The sequence below is a fragment of the Mastigoproctus giganteus genome, chromosome 1 (genome assembly GCF_048544385.1).
Source record: "Mastigoproctus giganteus isolate SK-2022 chromosome 1, ASM4854438v1, whole genome shotgun sequence".
In the NCBI taxonomy this organism is placed as follows: Eukaryota; Metazoa; Arthropoda; class Arachnida; order Uropygi; family Thelyphonidae; genus Mastigoproctus; species Mastigoproctus giganteus.
In genome coordinates, this window is record NC_143575.1 from 35,711,479 (window position 1) to 35,734,945 (window position 23,467).

At 38.1% G+C, this 23,467-nt stretch overlaps 1 protein-coding gene across 1 annotated transcript in view; it reads right to left on the reverse strand.

The window, feature by feature from the left end:
- The window catches only part of Ptpmeg (protein tyrosine phosphatase Meg), a 526,004-nt gene that overhangs the window by 7,018 nt on the left and 495,519 nt on the right, over window positions 1-23,467 (reverse strand). The window contains exon 26 of the mRNA XM_090379497.1: window positions 13,978-14,023. Coding sequence (XP_090235623.1) covers window positions 13,978-14,023 — 46 coding nt within the window. The remainder of the gene's footprint in view (window positions 1-13,977; window positions 14,024-23,467) is intronic.

The following is a 23,467-nucleotide window of genomic DNA, read 5'->3' on the forward strand; positions in this document are numbered from 1 at the left end:
CGGTGAACAGGCTGTAACTGACGACGCGATTGAAGACAATGTTCCGAACTCGGCTACTAATTTTTTATAGTGCAAAACTGTCTGTGATAAGAAACCGAGGCATTTAAGCATCCGGGAGAAAAAATTTCGGGACACCGGGACAGTTTCACATAAACCGGAACGTATGGACACTCTAACCTACCCAGGTATCACAACCTTCCGTGTGCAGCACAGCCTGGATAGGTCATGGAGTCTCTATTCCATGATATACCTGAGCTGACATACTCATGCTTAACACTGCATACCACAGTTGCCAGGTATTTTGATGCCATTGGATCTGTCCCTTTCATGACATCCTGCACATGTTCAATTGGGCTGAAATCTGGTGAATTTAATGGCCATGGAGAAATTGCTATAGTAGTAGTGGCATGTGATGCAAGAAAGCAAGTGTATGAGCTTATGCAACATCAGCCAAAAAAAAAAAAAAAAAAAAAAAATCACACCATTCCCTCTGAATCCTGTCCAGTATTGTTGTTGTTGTTGTTTGGTTTTTAGGAGCATTAGCAACTAAGGCCATATTGCTCCAGGATATGCGGCGGTCATTCCTTAACCTTTCCGCATCCTCCGTATTTGGTGGTGACGGGCTCGAACCCCGGTCTAATCAAGAAGCGTGTGCTACGCACTGCTGCTCCTTCCCACCTGGCTACGGAGGCGCCTCCTGTCCAGTAACTCCTTAAATTTATTTAACCTATCAATTTCCACAACGACAGATGGAAGTTTGTTCCAGCAATTAACCACCCGCTGGCTAAAGGCAAATTTCCGCATATCTATTCTACATCTGCCTTTTCTTAATTTGAATTTATGCCTCCTTAGGTTCGTAATCTGAACAAGTGGAAGGATCCCATCAGAATTCAGCGTGCTCAACCATTCAAGGTTGAGCACACTGTAATGGTTGTTGAACTAGTCCCAGTCCAACCATTGCAGCCTTATAACAGTGAGTGTTGTCTTGTTAAAATAAGATGGTTTGGTGGTCTGGGAAGACAGTCATGTCACCATAAATGGGACATGATTCCTTCTATTAGGCAATTCATTTCCAGTCATTCATCCAATAACTCTGCTACATGCTTTTGTAGGAACATTTATTTGTATATATTTTATGAATATTTTTTTATTATCACACATGCACATACTATGTTATCAAAAGTATCGGGAAAATAGATGAATTATGCCTGTCCCTCCTCACACAGGTAACTATCCAGTAGACCTATGAATTTCTTCAAACTGCAGTCTCAATTACCTGGCACCATTTTGGGAATAACTATTTCCCTGTTTGATGGATCTATATGCACCCTGAGTGAACAGCAAACAAACCCAGAAGTGAAATATTTTCACAATATGAAAGGTGATGAAAGATGTATGAATTAGGAATAATGCAATTCGTGGCCAAAAGGCCACGAATTGCATTATTCCTCAAGTTCACTACTCACCTATGTGGATATTATCACAGAAAATGAGATAAATTCTGGTATTGTTTGTGATTGCATACAATAATCAACTAACCCCAGTGAATTTTCTTATAGTGAATGTCACGAGGCTTTTTCTGGGGGGGGGGGTAAAGAATTAATTTTAGGCCCCCAAAGTTAAATTTAGCAGAAATTATAATTGTTTCATGTTTCTGTTTTAAGCTACCTGCATTTTTCTGAAAATTTAATATAACTAAACTTGCAAAATTTTCAATTATTAATAAAACGAAGAAATAAAATTTATAAGCATTGCAATCTATTGGCAAAAGGCAATAATGTAACTAGAAAAAGTTGGTTCCAATGCAAAGTTTAGTGCGGACCCCCTTAAAAATAGGTGCAATAATAATACTACACACAAAAATAATGATCCCAAATAAATGGGACCCTATTTGACTTTGGCCCCACAGTCATAAATCCTTAAAAATTGCCCTAGAATACCATTTCACCTATATTCACTGCAGTTTCACTTGTGCTGTGCAGCTAGCTAACAATAAACATGCTTTGTTTGAAAAAATTATTGTACGTAGATATAGTAAATTTTATCATAAATATAACTAAAAAACTTACATTTTTACTCAAATTTTTTTCTGTTTCGGGCAGAAGGGTAGTGGGCTTCCTTTCATTGGTATAGTTATGCCACTGGCAAAAGGTCAAGCATTAGTACAATCCAAGCATAATTCAAAAAGCTAAATGCCTTTACTGAATATTAAGGTTAAAATCTGGGGCCTATCAGGCTAAGCAATATCACTGATGTTATAAAAGGGAGTGATACTATTGATGAGTTAAAAGCTGTTGTTGTTTGTTATATGGTTTTTAGGAGCATAAGCAACTAAGGCCATATTGCTCCGGAGATATGCGGTGGTCATTCCCTGACCTTTCTGCATCCTCTGTATTTGGTAGTCACGGGCTCGAAACCCCAGTCTAATCAAGAAGCATGTGTTAAGCACTGCTGCTCCTGCCCACCTGGCTATGGAGGCGCCTGAGTTAAAAGCATTTATGGACAAAATATTCATCTTTTCTAATTTTCAAAATTTCACAAGGAAGCTTACTACTCTGCAGAGCTGGCCCGTAAAGCAGAAACTCAATACTTAGAGCCCACACATTCAGGGAATCACTTCTGAAGGGTTAAAGGAAGGAAGATTTTGGTATCAGTGTCTCAAAGAGTAGCCTTGTGCAGGCGAAGTTTTTACTGCTCTTGGAATAGAGAAGTTTTTTCTGTTTTATTAGCTTAAATTGGCACATTAACTTATTTTCTAGAGTAAGTTTATATTCATAGTTACGATACTTAGTTTGAAGTTTAACTTAGATAGAGATTTTGTAGGTATTACTTAGTATCGGTGAGGGTATCAAATCCACGTGTTACAAAGTTGCAGCTCCGCTGAACGAGAAGTTTTTTTAGCCATATTTAGCCGCTTTATTGACCAACTGTTATATTAAATTATTTTCTATAAGTAGCTTATAGATCTAGTCAGGATCCTTAGTTTATTATGAATTCAGACAGCGAGATTTGGAAGTTAATTAATACTTAAGTGTCCGCAGATTTACCGTTCGTAACTTGCTGCCATTGTTATACGATATGTTATATCCTGAACTAGACAGCATTAGCTTAGTATGGTATAGTATATAATATAATATTGTCAATTCATCAGTAAAATCTATTAATCTTGTTAAACTTCATTGTCAATTAAATTGTACTTTTTAACTAAATACATATAACGACTTAGATTTTACAAATGTAACATAATTAATTAATACATAACTTGATATGGAAGTTATATAAACGGAACTTGTACATAATACTCGATACTGAAAAATATATATAGTGTTATAATTGTGTTGGGATACAAGTTTAGGGTTATAATTTTGTATTGAAATTAAATCGAAATCATGACTCAGACCAGAGCAGCAAAGCAAAAGGCTCAAGCTAATGGGAGTGCTGCGGCTCAGGGGAGAACTGAGGGGGGCAGTTGCCCTCTGAATCACAGCCTTTTAAAATGCACTGCTAGCATGATGTTTGTGGAGCAATCGGGTATGGGACATGATATTGCTATGGGGGATGTCTTTGTGTGTGCGCGATGTAAGGAAATCAGGAGACAACTCGGCGTTTTTACGGGCCTATATGAGAGCTTGAAGGACAGGGTGGATGCCCTCGAAGGATCTAAATTGAGGGACCCATCAAGCTCTCAGCTGCCCACATCAATGCCAGAGCTTGCACTTGGTCATCACGCAACACAGCGGCAACCCCCAAGGCAGAATGCGCTGGTCCCACAGGAACTAGCAGTTGTAGTTGACTCTCTTGTCAGGGAAAAGGGTATGTAAAAAGGATAGGTGGAACAGGACAGGTGTATGTCTGCCAGGGGCAAAGGTTGATGACGTTGTAGAGGGGATATCATCTTTTAAGGGCACAAAAGGTGATATAGTTGTACACGTTGGCACTAATGATATCAAGAGTAGTAGACTGGCGGAATTACTTAACAAGTACAGGTCACTGTTGAAAAAAAGCCGTGAATTACGGTTGAATTTGAAAGTGTCTGCAATTCTGCCCAGACACGATAGGAGGGAGTATATGATGAGAGCCTTGTCGATCAATTCGGCCCTAGAAAGATTGTGCAAGGCTCAAGGGGTACAATTTTTTTCAGCCTGGTCTGTACTTGTTAACAGGAGAGACTGCTTCTACAGGGATGGGATACACTTGAATAGAAAGGGTGCAAGAATATTTGCTGATGCTATCGAGGCAGTGTTAGGTGGGTTGGAAAACTGCTAGCTTAGGGAGGGGATACAAGGACTAATAGATTAACAGTAGCCACCGGCAGAGGTGAAAGTGATTCTTGCACTGCTCCTATTGAAATGAGCAGCAGCCTGGAAAACAAGATGCCGGGTATTTCAGAGACTGCTGGGAGTCATTGCGGTACAAGTAACCACATGGGTTGTGTTAGGGTGGCTAAGAATAGGAACAGGTGCATGTCTACTTGTGTGTACACCAATGCTAGGAGTTTGGTAAATAAATTTGATAAATTTGAGGTATTGCTCAAAACATCAAAGGCAGATATTGCTGGGATATCAGAGAGGTGTCACACAGATATAAGGAATGCAGAACTGAAATTTGGGGAGTACAATGTGTACAGAAAGGATAGGAAGGGAGGAGGGGTTATGCTATTAGTTAAGAAACACAAAATCCAAGGAAGTGAAGCCAGTCAACATGGGTAGAAAGTGCAGTGTCGAATCAGTTTGGTGTGACATAAGCATTGCGAGATCAAAATTGAGAGTAGGAGCGTATTATAGGCCTAATGAATCTGATGAATAAAATAAGAAACTGTACAGGGAAATAGAGTGGGTCAGTAAATCAGAGAGTCTTATAATTGGGGATTTTAATTTCCCAGATATTGACTGGAATTTGTGGGCTGGTCACACACACTAGCAAAGGCTTTTGTGGATTTATTGGATGATTGTTTTCTACATCAGCATGTTCGGGAGGCAACTAGAGGGAGTAATACTCTTGATCTGATTATCACTAGTAATTCTTCATGCATTAAGAATCTGCAGATAAAGGAACCACTAGGTGGCAGGGATCACAGTGTGTTAAAGTGGGATATACTCAAAGAGGTAACTACCATCAAGGGTAAAGGGAAGGGTTTTTGCTTTCGTAGAGGCGACTACGATGGTCTGAGACAGTATTTAAATTCTATACAGTGGGACCAACTGATTATGTTACCAACAGCAAATTCAAAATGGGAAGCATTCAAAGAACTTATCTTGGAAGCTACTAGGCTTTACATACCAACTAAGAAATATTGTTCAAGATTTAGGCCTAAATGGATGTCAGATGAACTAATGAGACATATGGCAGAGAAGAAAAATGCATGGGATACATATAAACTAATGGGTGACATGGAAGCCTATGACAGATATAAGCTGGTCTATAACCAAGTGATAAAGGAGATTAGGCAGGCAAAGGCAGATTATGAGAAAACCTTGGCAAAGGATGCAAAGAAAAACAAAAAAGAGTTCTTTACCTATGTAACCTCTAGAAGGAAAGGAATGAACCAGATCGGTCCACTGGATATTGATGGTTCAACAGTTGAGGATCCTGCTCAGGTGGCAAACAAACAAAATGGATATTTTGCATCTATATTCACACATAAGAAGTTATTCAGGAAGGGGAATGCCAGAGGTGAAGTAAACTCTGGCAGTGAGCAAGATTATTTTGTAATAACTTAGAGGAAAGTGGAGGAGAAATTATTGAGGATAAACATTAAAAAGGCACCCAGGGTGGATGGGATCTATCCAGTTATATTAAAGGAGGCAGCAAAGGAAGTAAGCAAACCCTTAGCCATAATTATGAGAGCTTCTTTGGACTCAAGGGAGGTACCCATAGAATGGAGATGTGCAAATGTGACCCCAATTCACAAAGGAGGATCAAAGGCTGACACAAGTAATTATAGATCTGTGGGTTTAACTTCTGTTCCAGGAAAATTAATGAAGGCACTGGTTAAAGAAGCACTGCAGGATCATCTAGACAAGACTTCAGTTATAGCTCGAACACAGCATGGTTTTGTTAAGGGAAAGTCATGCATAACCAATTTGATTGGATACTATGATGTAGTCACAAAAGAACTGGATGCATGGAATAACTTTGATATTATATATTTGGATCTTAGAAAGGCTTTTCATACTGTTGCACATGGAAGACTGGTGCACAAATTGGAGCAATGGGGCATTGGAGGCAAACTGCTGCTATGGATAAAGGGATGGTTGAGGGGGAGAAGACAGAGAGTGGTAATCAATGGACACTGCTCATCGTGGACTAATGTTATTAGAGGAGTCCCTCAGGGTTAGTGTTGGGTCCATTGTTGTTTTCTGTATTTATAAATGATATTGATGATGGTATATCAAGCTTAATGTCCAAGTTTCCAGACGATACAAAGGTTGGCAGGGTTGTTAAGGACACTACTGATGCTATGCTGCTTCAACAGGATCTGGAAAGGTTGAGCAGATGGGCTGAGAGGTGGCAAATGAAGTTTAACATTGACAAATGTAAAGTACTACATATCGGAAACAGTAACCCCAGAGGAACATATCAACTCTGTGGTACTACACTGACAGTGGTAGAGAATGAAAGGGACCTGGGGATAATTGTGCAGGCAGATATGAAGTTTTCTGAGCAGTGCAGACAGGCTGCAAGAGCAGCTCATGGTGTCTTGTCAATGATATACAGGAATTTTTCTAGCAGAGATAAGGAGGTGATTATTCCCTTGTATATGGCAATGGTCAGGCCACACCTTGAGTACTGTATACAGGAGGCCTCATTTCAAGAAGAATGTAGAGCTGCTAGAACGAGTATAGAGAGGTGCAACAAGATTAGTGAATGGAACAAAGGGTTGCTCTTACGAATAAAGGCTTAAGTTTTGCAAATTACAGTGTCTGGAGACTAGGCACCAGCGAGATGATCTGATAGAGGTGTATAAAGCCTTGAATAGTTTGAGTATGCTAAATGCCGATGGGATTCTTCCTCTTGCTCAGAATAATCACCTGAGAGGGTATAAATTCGAATTGAGGAAAGACAGATGTAGGATAGATGTGAGGAAATATGCCTTTAGCCAGCGGGTAGTTGGTTGGTGGAACAGACTTCCATCCCTTGTTGTGGAAGTTGATAGCCTAAATAAATTTAAGGCTCAGCTGGACAGGTATTTCGAACGAACAGAGGGGTGAAGTGGAAGTGGTTTCTTTTTTTGGCTGATGCCGCATAAGCTTGCTTTCTTGCATCATATGCCTCTACTAATGCTAATATTGATACCTTAAATAATGAAGGATCAGTATTAGGACCACTGTTGTTTTTAATTTTCATAAACGACATCGATGAAGGGATAGAGGGCATGATGTCTAAATTTGCAGATGATGTTAAAATTGGTAGAGTAGTTAATGATCACTGTCAAGCTGAGCTTTTTCAGAGAGACCTAGATAGACTCCAGGAATGGTCAGAAAAATGGCAGCTATGCTTTAATCCAACAAAGTGTAAGCGCTTTGTTGGATTAAACCTGGGAAGTTACACCTGGGAAACAGTAATCCGAAAATAACTTATTGACTTGGTTGAGTTCAACTAAACCCAGTAGTGGAGGGAAGGGACTTGGGTGTTATGATACGGTCAGACACGAAATTCTCTGAGCATTGTACACAGGTTGCAAGGAAAGCCCATAGTGTCCTCTCGATGATCTATCGAACTTCGAACTTTTGCAAGTAGAGATAGGGACATGATAATCCCATTATATAAGGCTTTTGTTAGACCACACTTGGAATACTGTGTTCAAGTATGGAGACCGCACCTAAAGAAAGACATCGAGCTTCTTGAAAGGGTGCAAAGACGGATAACTCATGTGGTGAGATCAGCAAAATGGCGACCTTATGAAGAAACACTTCGAATATGTGGGTTGCAGAGTTTAGAAACTTAGGGGAGATTTGATTGAGATGTTTAAGGCTCTGAGAGGCATCAGTAAAATGAATGAGGACGAAATTTTCAAGATTATAAATGATGCTAGAACTAGGGGACATAGATTCAAGTTACGGGGGGGAAATGTTTAGATCGGACTGCAGGAAGTTTTATTTTAGCCAGCGAGTTATAAATTACTGGAATAAGTTGCCTACATGGGTGGTAGAGGCTGACAGAGTTTGGGGAAATTCAAAGGTCATCTGGATAGTACCTTCGGGTGAGGGAAGGGCATAGGATGATAGGTTTAATTTCCTTTTCTTTTATTAATTATTATTATTTATTTTATTTTTTTTTTTATCCTTGCTTTATTCGTTTTTTTTTTTTTTTTTTGGCTGGTGCAGCATAAGCCATAGGCTTTCGCACCATGCGACCATTAATAATACTAATATTACTATTAACCCTTCTAAGTACATGGTCGAAGTGGGTGGTCCTTTAGGCACCTCAAATCACACCTTGGCGATTGTCTCTTCTCCAATGGAGCCTTTATCTCATGATTATTCTCAACCTCGTGTTGTTTGGCATTACAAGAATGCAAAATGGGTTGACCTGTGAGATTTCTTTTCCTTCATTGGATTTCTGTTTAAAACTTCAGATGTCAATGTTTGCTCAGATTGTGTCAGTGTAATTATTCTTGTAGGAATGGAATCCTTTATTCCACATTAAACTCTCGTTCTTTTTCTAAACTTTGGTTTTCCAATAAATGTGCTAAAGCTCTTCAAGAGAAGAGAATGTTTCATATCGTAATTGGCTTGTTTCCAATTCTTCAGTTTCATTTTCTGCCTACACCAAAGCTTGCAACAATTGTAAAGCAGTTATTAATCAGTCCAAACTAGATTTTGAACAGGCTAAGAGCAGAAAACTTGCTGCTTGCCCTAATGGTAGCCGAGCAGTCTAGTCTCTTCCCAAAGCTATTGGCCGCAACTTTTGCCCATCTTTACTCCCACCTCTGTCAACACTAGATGGTTCTGTTATCAATTCAGTCAAGGATAAAGCTGACCTGTTAGCATTACATTTTTCTTCCAACTCATGTATTAATGATCTTGGTAAAAACACCTCCCACCAATCCCAACTCGTTCCATTCAATGCCTCCTGTGGTCTTCCATCAAAAGGATATCAGAAGGATTTTGACAAATCTTGATGTTAAGAAAGCTCTATGACCTGATGATATTTCTCCACTTGTTCTCAAAACCTGTATTCCTGAACTTACTCCTGTTCTTTGCCGCTTTTTTTTTAACTTTCTTATTCCAAAGGTGTTTTTCCTTCTGCTTGGAAATTTGCTCATATCCAGCCAGTTCCTAAAAAGGGTGACAAATCCCTCCAATCCAATTATCGTCCCATTGCAATTATTTCTACTCTTTCTAAAGTAATGGAGAAATCAATTAACTGCCAACACTTAAACTACCTATAAACCTTCCGTCTGTTCAACCATCGCCAGTATGGATTCCATCAGTATCGATCCACTGGTGATCTTCTAGCTTATGTTACCCATTTATGGACAAACACGATGGAAAAGTTCGGTGAACCACAAGCAGTTGCTCTAGACATCTCAAAGGCTTTCGATCGTGTTTGGCATAAAGGTCTTCTCAACAAGCTTCCATCTTATGGTTTGCCAACTGTTTTTTGTAACTGATTATCAAGTTTTCTCTCTGATTGCTCACTGAGGGTAGATGGCTCTCTGTCTTCTAACTTCTCCATTAATGCTGGTGTCCCCCCAAGGTTCAGTTCTTTCCCCCAGTATTTTCCTCTTGTATATTAATGACCTTCTTCCACTGACTGGAAATCCTATCCATAGTTTTGCTGATGATAGCACATTGTATTCCACTTTCCAGTTTGAGAAACCTTGCCCTGCTCAATGAGCTTCAACTTTTTGAATATCCACTACCAATTCTTTAAATGCCAATCTCCAAGTAATTTTCCAGTGGGGCAAAGCCAACTTAGTTGATTTTAATACTTCTGCTCCAATGCTTATATTTGGTGACATTCGAATTTCTAGGCAAGATGGTATATCTCTTTTGGGGATTATCTTGACTTCTAATCTCTCTTGGCACAAGCACATCACAAATAATGCTTTCTCTGCATCTAAAAAACTTGTTTTTTCTTTCACTCTCGGCGTTACTTTCCTTCCAAACAGGTGGCGCCTCCGTAGCCAGGTGGGCAGGAGCAGCAGTGCGTAGCACACGCTTCTTCATTAGACTGGAGTTTGAGCCCGTGCCCACCAAATACGGAGGATGCGGAAAGGTCAGGAAATGACCACTGCATATCCCCGGAGCAATATGGCCTTAGTTGCTAATGCTCCTAAAAACCAAATAACAAAAAAAAAAAAAAAAACTTCCAAACAGCTGTTCACTCTGTACAAATTGCAAATCCACTGTAACATGGAATATTGTTCCCACATCTGGGGCGGTGCCCCCAAAACCTCTCTCAGGCGTCTAGATTCCATTCAGAAGAGGGCAGTTAGGTTAATGAATGACCCATCTCTTACAAAGTCTCTCCACTCTCTGTCTCATAGACGTACTGTTTCTGCTGCATGTCTTTTCTACAGATACTTCCATGGGCACTGTTCTTCTGAATTGGCTTCTATAATTCCCACTCTTTTCGTACTGTTTGTACTGTTTTGAACTCTTTCAAAACAGTACGAACAAACACGTGCTGCCACCAGCCAAGATCCATTTACTGTCAAACTTCAAACTCAGAGAACCAAATTTTCGTCTTCCTCGTTTATTCATTCAACTGCAGTTTTCTGGAACAACCTTCCTTTGTATGTCTTTCCTGAAAATTACAGTCTACAGAAGTTCAAATCTAATGTCAACAAATATCTTCTCTTGTCTTCTCAACCTCCAACCCAAGCACGGTACTAAATATTATAGGTTCTAATTCCTGCTGTGTTTGGGGTTTTCATTTAAAAAAAAAAAAAAATGCTGATGGAGAAAACAAAAGCCTGCTATCATCATATAAAAACTGAAGGGAAAATGATTATTCTATTGGATGGCCTCAGAAATTCAAAAGCATCATGGTAGCCACTATCTCAAAATTTCCTGTGATAAACTGCTAATCATGAAGCTGTAGAGGAATATGTCAATGATTTCTTGAAAATGGCACACTATAATAATAACTTGCACTATGAATACAGTGAACAATTGTTTCTTTATATATTGCTATCTCAGCCCTCCTTTTCATCTTCCCATGTCCACCGTCTCCTCTCAATTCATCTGTTATAGTTTAATTCAGTCTACCTTTGGGGTTCTCCCAAAGGTAGACTGAATTTTTCCATCCATTACATCCTTGATCAGTTCCTCACTTTGCAACACATGTCCAATCCAACTTGTCTTTTGCCTTCTGATTATTTCCTTTAAACATCTCTTTTCATATGACCTTCTCAAAAACCTTATTTCTGATTTCATCAACCCATCTTACCTTTTCCATCTTCCTCATCTATTGTATTAGCAAGTTTGAAAAGAAAAATAAATAAATAAAAGTATGTTTTTGCTATGAGAAAAAGTTCTGGAAAATATATTAAAATGCCTTTACTTAACTCTAAGCATGAGGAGACAGGAGATTTTTTTAGCCAAAACAGAAGCAAAAAATGAAGAAGTAGGAGGAAATTAAATTTCACTGACAACATACACATTTTACATTGAAATATAGTCATAAGACTGTTTACCAGTACAGTAGTATGCTTTCAAACATTAGCTTACCTAAGATTTTCTGTTTGTGGATTTATTTGGTTGTCTGTTAGACATTAACTGATTACAATTGCTTCAAGAAAGTTACTGCTGCACATTACCTCTTCAGAAATGTTGAGCCAAAGTTTTCTTTATAAAAATGGCACTGCTGTTTATACTTTGCTTTCAAGAGCATTTCCAAAGCTTCACCAGAAAGGAGATGGTCTGGAGTGAACCTCAACCACCTGGCTAAATATCCTCTCACAATTGCATTGTATGAGGAATAGTTAAAATTCCAAGAAAGACTTGGGATAATTTATTGTATCAAGCTGTCTTGCACACTTGTCAGTTCCCCAACAGCACCACTATACATCAATAGTGTCTAGTAAGTGTTATATTGAGGAGTACTGAGAGCATTTTTTTTTTTTTTTTTGCAAAATTGATTCATTTCAATTTGGTTCAAAAAATTTGTTCTCTGAATAGCACCTAGATGATGAACTGGCTGTATCATCACTTGTCAGTGCAAGTTTACAGCAGTTGCCATTTCATACATTTATTTTCAGAGAAAATAAATCTTTTGACGATATTATTTTTTTAAATAAACTGTTCTTTTATCAATCTTTATTACTTTCGAAATTGAGAGAGAGAGTGCAAGCGAGCGAGCCAGTAAAATAAACTTGGCCTGTTTTCATGGCCAACTGAACAATTGCAGATAACTATTTTCAGGTGTTTATTATGGCCAAAATCATTAAAAAAAGAAAAATCACAGAATTTAAAAAAAATTAAATTTTAATGTAGTTTTATTTTTTATTTTGCAAAAAGAAAAAGATGAAAAGACTATGTTACTAACTATGTTAAGATAGTGAGATGGAAAAAAAAGGGGGGGGGCAAATTGAATAAAAAATGACTGCAAAATTCTCTATTGTAAATCAGGAGATTTAGCACCTATGTATCTAAATTGTAAATTCTTTGCTGCACTAAATTTCAAATTTATCTCCATATAAAGTTTACAATAAACTCATCCAAACATGATATTATTTCATTGAACATTCATTGCCATGTCATTATCCATGTAGTGAAGTGTCTTTCAATAAGTAATTTGTATGTATGTTATGTATTACATGCCTTTCAGCTAATATATCAGACGTATATATGAATATAAAAACAGGCAGTTATCAACTGGTAAATCTTCAATATTAAGTCATTAATTATTTAAGAAAAATCTATACTATCATAGACAGCACTCAAGTGTACCAATATTAAATAAATTCATCCACCTTAACTTAATGTCTGAACCTAAGAATTTTTCTACTCCATATTTTGTTATTAAACCAGTCCTATTAACACCTTTCTTCAATTTTTCGATTGCATCAATGTTTCATTGCTACACAGAACTCCATGTTCACATTTTGCAGTCAGTTTTGCAACATTTTTGCCTTTAGCCAGCAGGTACTTCCACAACAAGGGATGGAACAGACTTCCATCCCTTGTTGTGGAAGTTGATAGCCTAAATAAATTTAAGGCTCAGCTGGACAGGTATTTTGAATGAATGGGGGGGGGGTGAAATGGGAGTGGTTTTTTTTTTTTTTTTGGCTGATGCTGCATAAGCTTGCTTTCTTGCATCATATGCCTCTACTAATGCTAATAATGAATGAAGTATACAATTTTTACAAGCATAAGGGAAATAACTGGCCAGGTGTGAACCACATCACACAGAGGAATGGGCAAGCCTCTGTGACACTAGGCAACACTATATGAAATATGTCTCTAATCATCCAAATCCACTACTTTCCTTAATGAATGTGAAAAGTGAAGAAAACTGCAGTCTCCAGAACAAAGCACCAGCCAAAACTGTAAAGCATGCAAAGGCAGATCCTCCATGTCAAAAGGTATCAGGCATACTTTGGGTCAGTGTTTCTCAACCTTTTTTGTTCACGTACCCCCAAAGAACCACGTTCTTATTTTTGTACCTCCATATATGTATGTCTTATTTTACTACAATACAAAACACGCTTAAGTAAAAAATCAGATAAATCATCAATTCTGATGAATCATCACTTAGCTTAATAATGGCAATAGTGTAATTACTTCAAAATATTTTTGTTTCTTGTTAATTTCTCATGTACCAGCTGGGGAGCTCCCGCGTACCCTCGGTTGAATAACGCTGCTTTGGGTTATGTTTGATATTCAGTTAGCAATATTTTACTGTATATTCTTATTAAACATATTTATAATATAAAGTGTGGGACTATAAAAGGTAAAAATCCCCACATTTTTTATATTATAGGAATACTCAAATAAAAAATTAGAAAAATATGTCAGTACTCACCATTATAAACTTTGATGATGCCTTCACAAACAAATCTGTACTGACTCTATAATGCAAAAAATAAATTTTCACACAGAAAACACAAAAAAAAAAAAAAAAAAAAAAAAAAAGAAAGAAAGAAAAACAGCTTAACCTTCTAAAACTGGCCATATTACTGTGTTCCTATAACATCACGCAGGGTGTTTTACATGTGCCATTCGTTATATCAAACAAGCAAAAAATAACATTAAAACAAGACATTAAATGAAAATAATATGATTGCAATTTTTAATTGAACAATTAAAGAACTGGTGCAGATAACTATTTTTCAAAATACAGCGGTGGACAAAAAAACTGCATCACACGTGAATTTTGCAAATGTGTTTTACGCTTTGCATTGTGGGTTGCAGAAATGTTCGAAATGCATTTGTTAGATGGGCTATATAGCTCCGTGAATGAAATAGAATAAAAACACTCGACCTGATATACTTAATTGCCATAAATATCTTCCCAAAGGGTAAAATGTGTAATTAATGGAAATATGAGAAATCATGCAAATGGCAATCATGACAAGTTAACGTAATAGTATTATGTACTGTAAATCAGTAAAATAAGTCCTTAATATTTTGTTGTTTCTCCTCGAGCTGCAATTACAGCCGTGCAATGATCTATCATAGAGTTAATCAACTTCTGGATATACGGTTGCCCAATTTCGTGGTACCATACCCTTACAATGCTCTCCTGCAGCTGAATCTTACTTGTTGGCATTTTCTGAGCAATTTTATATGACATTATGTACCAGCAATTTTCAACAGGGTTCAAATCTGCACTGTTGCCGGGCCAGTAGAACACTGTAATGCCAGCATTTCTGGGATATGATTGCACCTTAAGGGAGAAAAGTGAGGGTAAACATTGGTGTAAGCATGTTTTAAGCCTTGTGAGACAAGAAGACAAACTCATCATTAAATCGAAATAGCATAAAACTTACCAATTTTGCTGTGTGGCAAGGTGCTGAGTCCCATTTAAAAATGCAGTTTTGGATGTGTGTGTGTGGTGATCACTAATAATGGGTTTCAGGCACTCCTCCAAGGTAGCAGTGTAGGTTTTTGCATTCACCATTCTGTTAATAAACTAAATTCACCCCACCCCTTTGCTTGTTATGCATCCCCAGACGATCTGACCAGCGGGGAACTATACAGTTGGTGTTATGCAGTCAGGATGGTATGCCTCCGATTTTAGTCTTCTGACATATCGCTTCCCATCCAAGCCATGCAGGTTGAATTTCGATTAATCAGAAAAGATGGTGTCCCATTGCTCTTTTGTCCACGAAACATTCATTTTAGATCAAGCAAGTCAGTTCTTCCTCATCTGTAGGGTCAACAAAGGCTTTTCTTGGGCTGATAGGCATGCAGACCACATTCCGAAAGCTGTCTTTGGATAGTTTGTACATTTGTTTCAACACCAGAGGCCATCTCAAAGTCCAGTTTTAGATCAAGAGCACTAGCATGGCAGCTATGCAGGAATAGCCATTTCAAATATCGATCTTGGGAAGGCATAGTCACTCCCTTATGGCCTGATCCAGGTCTTCTCTTCACATCACTGGTGTCACTTTTTAATTTCAGCACCTGGGATACTATTGACTGGTGGCAGCTATTTTATCAGCGATAGCACACATAAAAAGCACTTCCTGGGATAGAGCAATAGCTACACTTTTTTTCTTGGTGTCAACTGAACATATGGAGCCATGCTTAGACCTCAGCAAAACAGGATACTAATGAGCATGTATACCCTTCCGATGCCATATTTGAACCAAACGGCTGATGCAATACCTTGCAATTACTGTCTGATGCAATAGAAGCATTATCTGACACAATATCTTTGCTTTGCGACAAACCAAATGACTGTAATAAAACAATATCTTATATGTTTCACTACAAATGTTACTTTTTTTAAGGTCAGTTTTTTTGTCTGCCACTGTATTATGGATATGAAACTCTTTAATTATATAGTAGACTCTCGATTTTCTGGGATAGATGGTAAAATAAAAATCCCAGAAATTATCTGGGATTTTTATAATTTCTGGGATTTCCCGGTTAATCCAAAAATACTGTAAGTCCCCGACATATGTTCCAGGACTTCTTACGTAAGTCGAGTTTTATGTAACTAGGGAATGATTAATAAAATATTGCTCCTATATCCGTGATATGCCAAAATTACAAAAACCACATAATATCCTCAGAAGAATGAAGAAAAATAGTTTTTATATTTTTAATTAGTTCAATTAAAAACTTTATCTGGGGACAGCGGTGAAGTTGCTGGAGTGGCACATAAGAAAAGAAAACATTAAAGGAAGAAATTGTACAGTAAAAACTGATATGTATTTTGTAACCTTGGTTATCACAGTTGACTTCATTGGTGCCAATCCTTTCACCACTTCTCATATTCTGTCTTTTTCCTTTATTATTGTGTTCACTGTTGACACTGACAAATCTAAATTCTGCGTGATACTTGTTCATGTTTGACCGCTTTCAAAAATCCATATTTTAATTTTCTGATCCGAATCGATTGCTTTCCTTTTTTTTTTTTGATAGATTTACAAGTACCGCTGTCACTTATTCTTTTAGTTGGCACCATGATAATGGTCAAAATTAAATTTTATGTAAAGAATTTCACAGGGTTAAGGCAAAAACTCACTACTATCAGCCCACGAAAGCTCACATTTTACTAAACCACCTTTCTGGAGGTCACTAACATAAAACAATTTGCACATTCCGGGTTATTGTGCTTTTCTGTTACTGCAATTCATTATAATAGGGTAGTAAACTCGATTGCATTGCATTTGCAATAATACCGATGGCTGGAATTCTGTGGGTTGTTGTTATTTGGTTTTTAGGAGCATTAGCAACTAAGGCCATATTGCTCCGGGAATATGTGGTGGTCATTCCCTGACCTTTCCACATCCTTCGTATTTGGTGGTGACGGGCTCGAACCCCAATCTAATCAAGAAGCGTGTGCTACGCACTGATGCTCCTTCCCACCTGGCTACGGAGGCGCCAATTCTGTGGGATTTTACACTTTATGGTGAAATTGTTCTCTGTTCTCTATCATTCTCCAAGCTCCCCTAATCACTTGGAGCTCTTTGACTTCCTCTCTTTGCAACTTGACTTTCTCCAGTCCAACTTTCCTAACAGTGAGGTAATTTTCCTTGGTAATTTTAATGTTCACAACTCCAGCTGGCTTCTGTTTTCTAGTCACACTGACCCAGCTGGTCGAGATGCTGAGGCTTTTGCAATTACTAATGACCTTGCACAGATTGTTCCATTTACCTACAAGAATACCGGACAATCCTAACCATACAGCCAACACGCTTGATCTTTTTCTCACAAACAACCCTTCTAAGTACACGGTCGAAGCGAGTGATCCTTCAGGCACCCCAGATCTCACAACTTGGTGATTGTCTCTTCTCCAATGGAGCCTTTATCTCATGGCTATTCCCAACCTCGTATTGTTTGGAATTACAAGAATGCAAAATGGAATGACCTGCGAGATTTCTTTTCTTCTTTTCCTTGGTTGGATTACTGTTTCAAAATTTCTGATGTCAATGTTTGCTCAGATCACATTCTTCTCTTGCACACTCCACTTTAAAATCTCATCCTTTATCTAAACCTTGGTTTTCCAATAAATGTGCTAAGGCTGTTCAAGAGAAGAACGTTGCATATCGTAATTGGCTTGTTTCCAATTCTTTAGTTTCATTTTCTGCCTACACCAAAGCTCGCAACAATTGTAAAGCAGTTATTAATCGGTCCAAAATAGACTTTGAACAGGCTAAGAGCAGAAAACTTGCTTCTTGCCCTAATGGTAGCCGAGCATTCTGCTCTCTTGCCAAAGCTATTGGCCCCAACTTTTGCCCATCTTTACTCCCACCTCTGTCAACACCAGATGGTTCTGTTGTCACTTCAGCCAAGGATAAAGCTGACCTGTTAGCATTACATTTTTTTTTCAACTCATGTACAAATAATCTTGGTAAAACACCTCCCACCATTCCCAACATGCTCCATTCAATGCCTCCTGTGTTCTTCCGTCAAAAGGATGGCAGAAGGATTTTGACTATTCTTGATGCTAAGAAAGTTCCAGGTCCTGATGGTATTTCTCCACTTGTTCTCAAAACCTGTACTCCTGAACTTACTCCTGTTCTTTGCCGCCTTTTTTCACTTTCTTATTCCAAAGGTGTTTTTCCTTCTGCTTGGAAATTTGCTCTTATCCAGCCAGTTCCTAAAAAGGGTTACAAATCGCTCCCATCCAATTATCGTTCCAGTGCAATTACTTCTACTCTTTCTAAAGTAATGGAGAAATCAATTAACCGCAAACTATTATTAAACTACCAAGATACCTTCCGTCTGATCAGCGATCGCCAGTATGGATTCGGTCAGTGTCGATCCACTGGCGATATTCTGGCTTATATTACCCATTTATGGACAAACACAATGGAAAAGTTCTGTGAACCACAAGCAGTTGCTCTTGACATCTCAAAGGCTTTCGATCATGTTTGGCATAAAGGTCTTCTAAACAAGCTTCCATCTTATGGTTTGCCAACTGTTTTTTGTAATTGGTTATCAAGTTTTCTCTCTGATCGCTCACTGAGGGTAGATGGCTCTGTCTTCTAACTTCTCCACTAATGCTGGTTTCCCCCCAAGGTTCAGTTCTTTCCCCCAGTATTTTCCTCTTGTATATTAATGACCTTCTCCCATTGACTGGAAATCCTATCCATAGTTTTGCCGATGATAGCACATTGCATTCCACTTTCCATTTTGAGAAACCTTGCCCTGCTCAATCAGCTTCAACTTCTCGAAAATCTGCTACCAATTCCTTAAATGCCTATCTTCAGGTAATTCTCCAGTGTGGGCAAAGACAACCTAGTTTATTTCAACCCTTCTAAAACTCAGTCTTGTCTTGTATCTCGCAAAAAGGATTCTTCTGCTGCTATGCTTATCTTTGGTGACACTCTGATTTCTAGGCAAAATGATATATCTCTTTTGGGGATTACCCTTACTTCTAATCTCTCTTGGCATAAGCACATTACAAATATTGCTTCCTCTGCATCTAAAAAACTTGGTTTTCTCTTTCGCTCTCGGCATTACTTTTCTTCCAAACAGCTGTTTACTCTGTACAAATCGCAAATCCGCCATACCATGGAATATTGTTCCCACATCTGGGGCGGTGCCCCCAAAATCTCTCTCAGGCTTCTAGATTCCATTCAGAAGAGGGCAGTTAGGTTAATTAATGACTCCTCTCTAACAGAGTCTCTTTATTCGCTGTCTCATGTTAGTTATGTCATTTTGGTTTTTAGGAGCATTAGAAACTAAGGCCATATTGCTCCGGGAATATGCAGTGGTCATTCCCTGACCTTTCTGCATTCTCCGTATTTGGTGGTCACAGGCTCGAACCCTGGTCTAATCAAGAAGCATGTGCTACACAGTGCTGCTCCTGCCCACCTGGCTACAGAGGTGCCCTCGCTGTCTCATACTGTTTCTTCTGCATGCCTTTTCTACAGATAGATACTTCCATAGGCACTGTTCTTCTGAATTGGTTTCTATTATTCCCGCTCTCTCTTTCAAAACAATCCAAACACGTGCTGCCACCAGCCAATATCCATTTACTGTCCAACTTCAAACTCACAGAACCAACTTTTCATCTTCCTTGTTTATTCATTCAACTTCAGTTTTCTGGAACAACCTTCCTTTGTACGTATTTTCTGAAAATTATAGTCTACAGAAGTTCAAATCTAATGTCAACAAATATCTTCTTTTGTCTTCTCAACCTCTAACTCAAGCACGGTACCAAGTGCTATAGGTTCTAATACCTCTCGTGTTTGGGGTTTTCATAAAAAACAAATAAATAAATAAAAAATTGTGTGACTCCAAATCCTGCATGCTGTGATAGTCTTTATTGATTGCTTATTATTCTGTTATTATATTGCTTATTTAAATTTTACAATCCTAAAAAAGAAAAAAAAAATTAACGTAAGTTCGAAGTTACATAAGTCGGGGACTTACTACAGTAACAAAATTTTTCTTTTTGACGAAACAGAACAATTGAAGTGACGCACTAAAACAAACTAAACTTTTTTTTTTTTTTTTTTGAGTGTGGGGGTTGCAAGATAATAATATCCTAATGACGACTTTATGACGCTCTGCTTGTCGCTTATTTACGACTTGCAAAACATCTGTTTATACCTATTCTGGTTGTTTTTTTTTATTTGGAGTCTTGAAGTGTCCCAGTTAATCTGCTTCCTGGTTAAACCAATCCGGGTAAATCAAGAGTCTGCTGTATTAGTTAAATTTTAAATATTACAACAGACAAATGAAATAATTCAAGTAATCTAAATAAAGATTCAGAAGAAAGTAAATTAATAAATTCATGTCTTATAGTAACACTTGAAGCTACAAACTATATAGAGGTCTGTAAACTGCTAAAATATTTTTTGTTGCATTCCCTCCTAGATGAAGATAGTAATGTCTCATGCATACCCAATGATTACTGTTGTTGTTGTTATTTGGTTTTTAGGAGCATTAGCAACTAAGGCCATATTGCTCCGGGGATATGCGGTGGTCATTTCCTGACTTTTTTCCGCATCCTCCGTATTTGGTGGTCACGGGCTCGAACCCTGGTCTAATTAAGAAGCATGTGCTATGCACTGCTGCTCCTGCCCACCTGGCTAAGGAGGCGCCCAATGATTACTCCATGCTGCGTACTAACTTAAACTTTTCTATGGATGTGTAATAAGAGAATTTCCAATGTGGTAACAGTTATTATAAAAAGCAAAATACCACCCTGACACCTGTTTATAAGGTAAAGAGCTGTCAGGGTGAGAGCATGATAATGATCACTGTTTTGCAAATAGCTGGAATCAGGGGAAAAGCACTTCCCGAGTGAAAAGTGAATATAAGGCTAAGGAATATATGATGAAATCCATTTATGTGTTTGTATTTGAAGATTGATGTACACATGTAGTCAATCATTGAGTAATGATAGATTGTTTTGGTCTAACAATGTCCTCTATGAGTTATTCTTACCTGTTAGTGTCCATGTCACCCTACAGGGGTGGTATCCACTCAGATCTAGTATACAGAAGGGGAGTTGATAACTGGGTGATGAGGCTTTCTAAATCTTTGCACTGTACCTCTTGGTTTGGTGGTATATAGATAAAACAGACTGTGATACAAATACCAGTGGCTATAAGAGCAGCAACTGCCTTCAGAGGACAGTTTACATGGACTTTCTGGATTGGTATATGGGTTGACTATATCAATATTCCCCCTACTGTGTTGGCATTGATTCTCTCTTTCCTAAACACTCTTTAGGCCAGTGCTGAGGGAGGGTTTTGTAGTTTGATTTGTGTCCCCTAAAGGCAGAGACAGAGTGAAGCATATTTGGATAGGTGACCCCAGATGGCTTCGTAGCTTCAAAATTGATGTGAAAGCCCATGCAGTTCCACTGGGATTTATCGTTTATTTTGGAATGAACCTTTGGTTTGATTCTAAACAGTTAAGGCCTGTCTTGTGTTTATCTGATTTAAATCTTTGTCTTTTTTGGGGAAGATAAGTTTCTGGTGTTCGTTTCTTCCTCTGTAAATATGTTCAAAACTAATTATCCAGTTTCTTTTTTATGACAATATCTATTTAATTTCAAAAACCAAAGTCTAACAGGTTTGTCTCTCCTTATTTTCCTTCTTTGTAGGAAGAGCAAATAATGTACCTAGTAAGAGAAAGGTTTCACTGGCTAAGGTAAAGAAAGCCAACACGAGAACGATGAGAAACGTCAGATAGCTTACGCAGAAAATTAGTTTCCAGACACCGGACTCTAGCGCTGCTCACTCGGTAAACAGACAGTGTTATCGGTCTGGATAACACTGTCTGTTTTATCGAGCCGAAATCGAGAAGGATATATTGATTGACAGGTAGGCGTGGCAAACGATGAAATGATTGAGGGTGGGTGCAACAGACGACAAGCTACTGTGTAGTCATTGATTGGCATTATAATGTGTATTTATGAGTAAAGAAGTGCATAATAGTTTTGTGATGAACGGTAAACAGGTAATAGTAGTGATGAATCTTTTAAAGATGGAAGAAATTTGTAAGGAAAATAAAATGTTGGTTGATTTTTTGATGAAAACTAAATTAATAAAAGTTTCATTCTGTTCATTTTTATGTTCTTCATTGTTTTTTCCTCATTATTAAAAGCAGATTTTTGGAGTTCATGAGTGTTTTTACTATACTGTTGATTAAGGTTTGGTCAAGAAAAAAGGAAAAGGTTTCTTTATTTTTCGTTATATTTCGTAACCTAACCTTAAAAATAAAAGTACAGTAATAAAAAACTAATATTTTGTTAATAAACAATTTATGCGCTAGTCCACCCATAATTCTAAAGAAAAAAAGGTTAGGTTACTCCCTCCATTTCAGGAGGAGGTCAAGCTCCCATGGAATTCAAGTGGAGGTAAACTGACCTTTTTTCATCATTATGGAAAGCATTCGTTAGGGCAAGTTACCATTAGTGCTACTAAACCGATGTTATCATGTGTTGTGTTCGTGCACCAATCAGCACATCATTTGCCACGCCTACCCGTCAATCAATATATCGTTCTCAACTTTGCTCCAGACCGATAACACCTACCGTCTGTTTACCGAGCGAGCAGCGCTAGAGTGCAGTATCGGGAAACTAATTTTACCCGTAAATTATCCGACGTTTCTCGTCATTGGCTTTCTTTACCTTCGCCATTTCACTTTATGAAACTGATATTTCTGCTCGAGTCTCTGTAAAGTGGTATGATTTGTGCCTATGAAGGCCTATTATCTCTTCTTCATTCTCTTTGTTTCTTAGATAGGCAGCATTGTTTTCAACTTTGTATTTTTGTATAGCTTTTTCTCTTCACCATACATTACACAATCAGGAGTATGTGCAGCGATCTCTTTTGAAGTTTTGACATCTGGGTTCAGTAAGGTGATCTTTAGAGCCACCTTTAGAACACAGTTACTTTCCTACATGTGGTATGGAAAGGTCTATACTTCTGCATTTGAAGTAGCGTTGGGAGTTTGAGATACATAGATCCAAATATTGCATGCTCAGTATCCTGCTTTGATTATTCTTGTTAGTATCATAATGAGGTTCCAAGTTAGTATAACTTTACCATCTAATCTACTTTCTGAAAACTCTGTTCTTTCAATTCATTTGGTATTTCTTCTTCTGTGATGCTTAGAAGGTCCTGTTTCTCAAAGTGTTGAGGATCATGTGAGGGGGTTACCATGACTGGGAGCTTTCCTAAACTTGTTAGGTTGAGCAGTTTTTTGGACTGTTCTGAGCTTGTGGTTTTCATTAAAATGAAATGGCCCTCTAAATGTTCACTAAAATAAAGTGTCCACCTGCCTTGAAGTTTAATTGATTTAGGAGTTTTGGTTACTGCTTCAACCCTTTCTGAATTAGAATTGTAGATAGCTCTCCAGTGCTATCTGGAGAG